The sequence below is a fragment of the Halyomorpha halys genome, unplaced genomic scaffold (genome assembly GCF_000696795.3).
Source record: "Halyomorpha halys isolate HHAL.00 unplaced genomic scaffold, Hhal_1.1 Scaffold580.1, whole genome shotgun sequence".
NCBI classification, from domain to species: Eukaryota; Metazoa; Arthropoda; class Insecta; order Hemiptera; family Pentatomidae; genus Halyomorpha; species Halyomorpha halys.
The window spans coordinates 46560-56542 of record NW_027112285.1 but is presented as its reverse complement, the minus strand read 5'-3'; the positions used below and the strand labels follow the sequence as shown (position 1 = coordinate 56542).

Sequence of the window (9983 nt, the reverse complement as noted above, 5' to 3'; positions counted from 1 at the left end):
AGGCCCATTTGTTTACAGATGTTAATAATTTGCTCACAAACGGTACAGAATCAAACAAATCTAAAAAAACACACTTATTTCGGAATTCAATTTACTATAAGGGTCCACCATCCTTATTTAGGATATTAAATCATTGAGGGGTTACAATCATGGCAGCCATCATGACGGATTCTTACGGGTTCTAATACGGAATTCAAAAAAGGTTTTGTCATTAATTTTTGTTTTTTTTAATTCTGAAACGTTTGGAAGCAAATCTTTAGAAACCATTAACATTTTTTGTGATTTACATTTTAGGACGTGCCTGATCGAAAAAGTACCAGGCACAATTTCGTTTAAAAATCTGTTCTACTATCAGAATCCCTTAACAAAAATAAATATATGGAATCAACCATTGAAAATTTCAGGGTTAGTTGGACTGGAGAAGGTTAATAAATTAACAATATCATCAAAAGATGAACCAAATACCACTTTTATGGCCCAGCAAAAACTAAATTAAAATTTCATAAAATCTAGAGTTTGGGAGGGGTTGGGGGATTGAACTTGTATATTGAGAAGCCCTAAATGTAATATTAGAAGAATGAGTTGCCCCATTTGGATCTTTTTCTAATATACCTCTGGCCAACTAGAAGTCCAAAAGTAGTTCCAGGATTCTCATCAAGCAGAATCGATCCTAAGGATATTTTTAGGTTTAAATATGGTACAATAATATGAATAAAAGAACAGAAACTTTATGCCCATTAAGGATATGTTAAGCCTTTTCTTCAGCCAAAGACAGATCGCAGCCAGAGACCACAACAAGTTTTAGTTTATTATGATGACGGGCAATAACCTCTCAACTATTTCTTTGGCAAACTAAGATATATTTTTACATGGGTAATTTGACTAAAATTTGTATTTATTTATTTACAAGATTTAACGATCTTTATGTTATATTTTCAGTCCCATTTTAGCTACCATTTATAATCCCATTTCTATAGAAGCTCGCCATTCATATAAAGGGGCCTCTACATGTTGGTCAAGCCATGGTGAACTCAGACATGCGCGAGCATGTGGATGGGTCGCTTGTACGAGTTGGCCTAAGCTCGTTGCTGATCTGTCGAGAGTCGGTTTTTTGGACACAGATCAAAGGGGTTCGTGATAGCATCTCGACCATTGTTCTTTGTCTAGTTGCAACTGAGAGCTGTCAGGAGGTTAAAGGTGTTTGTTATTACTTTTTATGATAAGTTTTATACTTAGTCTTATTTATTTATAGTTAATTTCCTTTCATTTTCTTTTTTTTTGTAATAAAAACAATATAATCCCAGAGCAATGGCTGAAACCACTTGTAGGTCGACCCATGCTTGCCTCTCTGAATAAAACCGACATGTGGATGCTCCACTCTTTGTTTACCGAGCATTTGTACAAGCCTCCGATTAGTGGCGAGCGGCCAACATCTGGATCCGCCTTAATGATAATCTTATTGTCCTAACCAGTTACTAGAGGACATCTAGGAACGTAGAGAAGACAACTTGTTCAATGCCTCCAGTTCCAACTGCCTGTTTGATATCATGTAATTTATTCTCAGATGAAATCGTGCAAAAACTTTAAAAACCAAAACATTCTACGTTTTCTTTTCTCCGCATACATACTACACACGTTTAGTCCTTATTAATTAAAATATTTACTGATTCTCCAGAATATTTTCTTACCACATTGATGATTCTAATAATTCTTTTTTTTTTTTCTTATAAAACTACCAATATTTTTTTGGATCCTTCTTAAAATCCCAACCCTCCTCACGAAAATGAAACCCATTTGCTACGAGGCAGAGCTCGGTATTTGTTGCTTGAAAATTTATCAAACTTAAAAAATGATTACATTTTTAATCATGAATAGAATTTGATTCGATTGAAAAGCCCGAATTTAATTTTAACTACCGATTTTATACTAAAATTTTTAAAAAAGCTCTAAAATTATTGGTTTTATTTTTTTCTCACGAAAGAACTACTGATATAAAACATTATATAGCATAAATATCGGTTGGTTTTATGTTGCAAATCTTAGTTCAATTAACTTCAATTGTTTTTTCCATAATCCCATTCTTAGTTTACATTCTGTCTTTGATTCTCGCCGGTTCTGTAAAGATGATTCTGACCAGCAGACAAGCAAGATAAAGGAACTTTGATGTAAGCACATAAATCACATTTTTGCTGCTTTTTGGGAATTTAACATAAATACTACTAATTGAGATGCTTACCGTTTGTTTGTATGCAGTATTTTTTCTCGAACAAAAACAACAAGCTTCTAAGATATAGACTTAAAACAGTAAATCAATTCTAATTTTTTGAAAAAAAAAAAAAAGTTTCCAACGAAATACCTGTCAGTAAACCACATGCTCGCATTCAGTGACTCAAAATTTTTGAAGGATACAACCAATTTTTTTCGTTTTATATGATTTTATTTTTATTGAGACTTTTTTAAAATCTGCATGATCAGATTGTGGCAGTTTTTGCCCAAAAAAAACTATTCCAAGATTTTCATTTTTATTTAATATTTGACTATGAGAATTTAATAATTGGTAAAATAATAAGATAAATAATTTTAAGGTAAATTAAATTATTGTAATAATTTAATTTCTTTTTCAAATAAAAGAACTATGTGTTTTGTTATACAAATTTACAGAATTTTTCTGAAGATGAGGGTGTTCCACGAAATATAATTGTTTTTAATGTATTAGTGCAGCTAATAAAAAAAGATACGAAAGGATTCCAGTTGCCAGAAAATTAAATAAGATTACAAATCTTCCGGAAGTGAAAGAATGGTCACAATTAAATTTTTAAAATAACTTCGTTTCCCCAACCTTTGGTTTCTTCCTCTTATTTTTCCAGAAGTTCTTAGGACAAAGTACGCCAAACGTACCACAAAGCAAAAAGTTTTTCATCACACATTAATAGAAATACTGGATGATCAAAAAAAGAAATAGAAATAATACATTAAAATAATGTTGGAATCTATTCCATTACATAAAATAATTTATTATGATTATTTGTCATACTATTTGGGTAAGAAAGATCTTTAAAAGATAAGTATAGTTCTGTTCAGCTGTTTCACTTTGAAAAAATATTTTTGGAAACCTCAATATCATAAATGGGTTTGGAAAGTTTCCTATTTGCAATTATGTCCTTCAATCTAGATCTAGCTTGTTGTTTATCCATTTCATCCCACCATAGGCTATTAAATTTACATTTTCTTTATTAGGTAATTTTGGTTCTAGAACATCAAAAATATAAACAAACATGTTTTTCATTTCGTTTGTGATAACTTCTGCTGATTAGGGACGGTCTTTTTTTTCGTTTATCTTAATTTATTTATATGTTTTTTTTTTTTAATGAGTCTTTTGCATTTCAGTTCAGCTAGCGAAATATTGTGCAAAATAAAATCAATATAACATTTGAAAACTAGGGTAGAACTATTGCACTGCAAGGTAACACTTCACTGTGATATAATTTTAAACGTCATGTAAAGATCTACTTCCCCAATAGTGTTAATAATAATAATTTTATATTATAAGTATAAAAATCATACGGATATAATTATGATGACTTGAGGGTAATATATCCTCTAATGAATAAACTGACATAATCCTTATTGATGATGAATGGTCTAGGAACGTGGGGCCGAAAGGGGTAACTCGAGGCTTTTAAGGTGCATCCGCTTCTTCTGATTCCATTTTTTAAAAATATTTATGGAAATTCAAATAGTGTTATAAATAACAATAATCATGTAAAAAAATGGGTCATTTTAGTATTTGAAGTGGCACACCTGAAAATATTGTTACATTGTTTAATTATCTTCTTATTATAATTTATCCACTCATAATCAATGGGATTAAAACAATAGATACTCTAAAATAGATAGAACAAATTATATTCAATACCTTTCAGTTTATTTGATAATTCATTCTTTGTTACCATTGGGAAAAATGTGTTTGGTATCGAAAAAAAAAAAAAAAGACTTCTTATATTACTTAAAATGTAAACTTACTTCTTTTTGTTGTTTCCATAATGGAAAGAAACTGACTTTGAACAGCAGGTAGGAGAGATGAGACATGTTTACTAAACGGGTCCCTACTGGTCTAAGATAATAATATGTAAGAAAATATCTGCGTTTAAAGCATAGCAGACTGGAATGGATCTGAAATCATTCCATTTAGACGATTAACCAACAGATGATACCAGGACACATTTCCATGCTAATGATGGATGAACTATGCCTTGTTTAAGACGTGATGAAAGATTTCAGCATGTATTGTAGCAAATGTATTGTACGGCCATCATTCGGAGGAGGCTCCTTCACTGTTTGGAAGACAATTTCTTTTAACCGGATTCCGTTCACTAATATCATATCGTTATATCAGAAATGGGACTGTGATTGCTGTAATTTACATGAACGAAGGTCTATATATGGTTTCATCACTGGCCCCAGGGATGGGAAAAAAAGGCCCAAATCAGGCCGCTGAGGTATAATAATTTCTTGTCTAACACTGATATTCTCGTTTGAACTGGCCTGACTTAAACCGCATACAATATGGGAAAAATTGCCTAAAGAGACAGATTACAGCTTAAGGAATTGACTCCCAAAAATTCCAAGGGTTATAAAGGGTGTTTTCTGGCTGTTTTCCAATGTTACATTAAGAAGTTGATTGGATATAAGTTTACTGTCAAGGTATACTCTTAAGTATTTCACGGATTTTGTAAAAGGAATTAAAATATCTTTTAAGATTATATTTAGCAAAAGCACCAGTATTTGCATTGTAAAATTATGTTTTCATTTCTGTCATGTTGATGTGTAAGACCTCCATTGGCTTCAATAGTAGCTTCAACTCCCCTCGGTTAACGTTGAAAATGACGTCTTTAGGCACGCCATCACCTTCTTCTATGATAGCATCTTATAACCTTTGGAGCTTATGGGATTTGATTCCCTATGAAATTATTTTACCTCAGTGAACTGATGTGGGCACCAATTGATCGTCAATTTTAACAAAATCTTCACCGATTTCTGGGACCAGAGTTAAAACTATAAGCAGAAGACCGTTCAAGTAGTCCACGGCAATCCTATTCGCGTATAGTTCAGAAATGGGACTGTGTTTAACGTAAATTGCTTGAACGAAACTCTTCTGCCTATAGTTCTACCACTGGCTCCGAAATTGGTGAACAGTTCGTTTAAATTGACAAAGATGTCCACATAGGTATAAGAGGTTCAGAAATTTTCTTACAAGCAGTGAAAGAATTTTCCTCCAAAAATGGTCGTACTGGATATTTTGTTTAAAAAAATCTTTTATTACGTGTTAACCTCATTCATCATTAGCCTGTAAATGTGTCCAGGCATCGTTTGTTGGTTTTTCGTCTATAAGGAATGATTTAAGACTCGTTCCAGTTTGCGTTCAAACAATATTTCTTGTCTCTTTACTCAGTTCAAAGAGATATTTTGAGTACAATTCACCTCGGACAACAAAAAAAAGAGTGTTGCTTTGTAGAATTATTATAACAGTTAAAAAGGAATATGTCATTGCTAGCTAGGTCATGCCATTATAGATATATTTCATCTTTCATATGTGATTTTTTTTCTTTTAATTCACTCTTTAAAACGGAAATAAAGTTTCGAGTTGTTAGGGACACAAGCGGAATCTTTAAATCATTTTACAACTTCCTTTCTCACGATTTTCCAGTAAAATGGAATGAAAAAGACTTAGAAGCTGACGTTTGAAGAAAATCGTGAGGTGCTACTAATATTTCTTCAAATTTTACATTTTAGCGGATGAATTTGATTGTAAAATTTAATAAGCCAAATTTTCAAGATATGCGCCAAAATCCCAAAATGTGAACTAAAGCCTCCTCTCTTCCTTCTAGTGACAACTGGTAAACAAACATATTCCCAAAACGTTTGGTTCTATATGATTTAATACAACAAAAAACCTAATTTGACTGGACTAGAATGCCGTGACACGTGTATTTTTGGATGGGAATCACAAAAATAAAAAAAATTAAATAGAAAAAATAGATATTGAAGATAGATTTCTTTTTAAAAAAAACAAACCAGTACAGGTATTCTGTACAAGAATGGGTTAAAAATAATATTTAATTTTTTATTAAATTTTCTTTTCAATTGGATTGCCGTAACTCCATTAAAAGTTCTAATTTTAACTTAATTTTTTTAAAACAATTGGAAATCTTGCCTCTTTTTAAATTTATACTGGTTTGATATGTGTGTTTTTTAAAATATAACTTTCTCGTTTCATTTATTTTAATATCACGTGTCCTCTCGGCAATTTGAATTATCGTTCTTGATCCATGATCATTTAGACCTAGTGTCTAAGAGTTCACATTTTGAAATATCATATGATTTAATTGTTTATTTCAAATGTTTAATTGCCTTTCCTAATATAATAATGGCCGTTAGTAATATTGTCAAACAGGCATGGAACAGACTCATGGAAAGGAAAGTAGGATTTGAACAAGTTTTAAAAAAGGTAGGGTTTATGATTATAATATTAGCTTATAGTGATTGTTAAAACAAACTACTTTTAATCAAATAATCACTTTATTTACGTATTTTGACAAATGAAATTTGTCTAAGATCAATGGTTTCAATGCTTAAACGAATTAAATAATATTAAGAGTAGTAATAAAACGGAGCTCTTATTACAAATGAAGTGAAGATAAATTAACAGAATACTTCAAAATAATGATTAAACTAAATAACAATTAAAAGAAAATGGTGAAAGCATAATAAAGATTATTATGAATTAAATTAAATACCTAAATTGATTATGAAAATAATAAAATTAGAGTTACTATAATGAATTTTTAAAATTTCCAACAAACATGAAAATAAACAGAATGTAATATATTGAATACATTGCAAATTATGCTAAGATAACTCTTACTTTCAAAGATAAAACTTCTTGAAATACAAGAACAAGCCAAAACAAACATTAAAATATAAGGACTAAGATTAATAAAATGAAAATTTTACATATAGTAGAGTAGTAATCACATAGCACAGTATTATTTTATTTTTATTTTTTTTCTCTTGGCTCTACAAACCTTGTAGATCTTTGGCCCCTTAAACCAGCCTTTTTCATGCTTGCCTATCTTGGGCTACTGCTTTGCAGTCCTCTTTCGGAACTCTGTTGATTCTGTCTATCCACCTTGTTTTTGGCCTCCCACTTGGTGTCTTGCCAACTATACCGGCATTGATTTTTATGTATAAGCGTCCTGATGGATTACTTCGAGCCATATGTCCCGTTCATCTTAACCTCCTTGCCATCATATCATGATATATTGACTGACCAGTCTCCACAAGCGGTTCACTGTTAGTTCCTCTCCTCCATGTGTTAAGGCTCTGATCCTAGATCACTCCTGTTATTGTATAGAGGATTTTCCGTTCAAATCTCTTGATTATGCTTTCTAGGGCACCTGTTAGAACCTAAGTCTCACAGCTGTATATCAGAGCTGGCTTTATCATGGAATTGTACAACCTTAGTCATAGATTTTTAGAGATCTTTTGGCATTTCAGTATTTTTGACAGAGAGTAGACTGTTCATGCTTGTTATATGCTGGTTTATCTTAGTATGTTGATCATTTAATGATATTATTGTGGAGACAAGGTAATTTTACTTTTAATGTCACTTAAAATACTTTTATGAAGCCCACAATAAACCTTCTATTCCATATTCCTTACTTTAAATCAATATGGAACTTCCTACTCTGTAATTTAACTCCAATCTTGTTGTTCACTTAACTATTTATTACATTATAACTCTTTTTTAGGTTACTTTGACTCATGCTGCTGATGGAGTATGTTTGGCAGAAATGACTGTTGATCAAGAACATACTAACTCCATCGGTACTCTTCATGGAGGATTAACATCTACTCTTGTTGATACCATTTCTGGAATGGCATTAGCAACAAAGACAAAGGATGGAAGTGTTGGAGTTTCTATAGATTTACATGTCACGTATGTATAGTTAGTTATTGATCACAAAATATTTTGTTTTGGAAACATTTATTGGTTAAATTTTGTTTTCTAAATTATATATTATTTATAATTAGTGTTTTCCTTCTGCAATTCTTGTTGTTATCCCTTTAACTGATTCTTTGGTTGTTTAATAAGGATTGCTCAGACCATGAACATCAATCCGTCCAGTCATGTATAATCCTTCTAGCTTACAGTAAAATTCCATTAACAAAATGGATGAAATTTAAATGGACTGGCTGACATCTTTGGTCTGTGAGTTGTCTCACTATATTATCTTGTATCTTTCTTCTTATTTTTCTCTTTAACTAGTAATATTCCCGAATCTATAATTGGCTGTTCTCAATGTTTTTCATTAACTCAATGCTGTTCATTAATTTTCGACCTTTGAATATATTCTGTGTAGTAAATTATGGAATGTCCTGTTCGATCATTTTTGTTCAGCTAGGTGCCATAAACTTGTTTGTTTTTTCCATCTTATAAATGTGATGGCTGCACTTATGCTAAAAAAGAGCTGCATATTAAAAGTATCTCTTTATACTTGGCATGATTTATTCTTCTTTGAAGCGATTTAGATGGCTTCTGCTGCTGTGGGCAAGGAATAATTTAGGTTAACCACTCCACATTGCTAGTTGTAATTGGTGAAAACAGAAGAATTTATAGGAAGTAAATGAAAAAATTGGAAGATCGTTGATTGGCTTATAATAGGTAGTTTTTATACTATTTTTGGTCACTAATAAAATTAAAAAAATACTTAACTTAAGGCACACTTTCTGAAAGGCCTCTCTAAAATATGTATGATGCATTTGATTCCTTCAGCTAATGTCCTGCCTGTACCCTGGTCTTAACAAGAAGGATGAATATATTTTACATCCCATTATAATATATTATGTTATTATTTAAGTGTATATATATTTAGAAGATACATAGAATATTTTTATGTCAATACTTTAATGATTTTTTTTCTGACTAATGACAATTTTGACTTGCTGTTGAGGTGGATAAACAAACCCTCGGTGTAACTATAAAACTGACTGTAACCCAATTCCTATTCATTGAACTGCAAATTTTCTATAGCTTAAGTTTTTATTTCTTTCACCATTCAGTGAAGTTGAATGCCATTGCTTTCATAATGAGGCATCTTTATCTTTGTTAAATCCTGATGATTTGGTTGTTTTTATTATGTATTTGTCTTTTCTTTGGTTATAGTTAATTTTCATCTTTGACTTGTTGGGTAGAAATTTCATCAAAATGTATAATTCTTTAGATGATACTTATAAATTTTTAAATGTTAAATGATGTATAGACTGAAAAAAAACCTATACTCTGGGAGTAAGCATATGGCCTCTCATATGCACACGGTCATGGTGCAAAACCCAATCACCTAATTAAGAAAGGTAGAAATTCTGATAGGGAAGCGATTTGACACCATTCCAATAGCAGCTTTGACGAGGAGCCAATAAGCATGAAAAGTTCTAGGGAGTTAATGAGCATTGTAAAAACGCTGGCAGCAGTATGTTAATGCCCGAGGGTCATATATTGAAGACTGTAAGTTTGTTGTTTGAAAATGTTTAAAACATGTTTGCTTCTGAGGCCAGTCTTGGAACTTCATGAACACACCATGTATATACTGTTAAATTTGAATGACTTGTTTACTCTTAAATATCAGCTCTGGATTAGTTGAAATAATAAGTTATATTATGTTTCATTAATGTTTAATTGATCTAATTACCTAGATATTGGGATATTTTCTATACCAGATTTAAAACAAAGTCATAGAGAAAATGTCAACCTACCTCAATCAATCATTTAAGAAAACACTGTTCCTTAAAATGTAAAGTTCAATAACCTCCCTATCCTCATATTTTCTTGACACACTGCCTAGTTTGCATTATTGTCTGAACTCAGTAACTTCAAATCAACTTTCTTTAATTTGAACTTAAAATCATCCCAACAGTAATTTTTT

General features: G+C 31.3%; 1 protein-coding gene across 2 annotated transcripts in view; it reads left to right on the top strand.

Annotated features, from left to right (window-relative positions):
- The first annotated feature begins 6326 nt into the window (after window positions 1-6326).
- The window catches only part of LOC106684421 (acyl-coenzyme A thioesterase 13), a 27217-nt gene continuing 23560 nt past the window's right edge, over window positions 6327-9983 (top strand). For both annotated transcript variants that reach the window (XM_014426499.2, XM_014426501.3), the window contains exons 1-2: window positions 6327-6508; window positions 7812-7999. In XM_014426499.2, coding sequence (XP_014281985.1) covers window positions 6428-6508; window positions 7812-7999 — 269 coding nt within the window. In that variant the 5' untranslated portion in view covers window positions 6327-6427. The remainder of the gene's footprint in view (window positions 6509-7811; window positions 8000-9983) is intronic.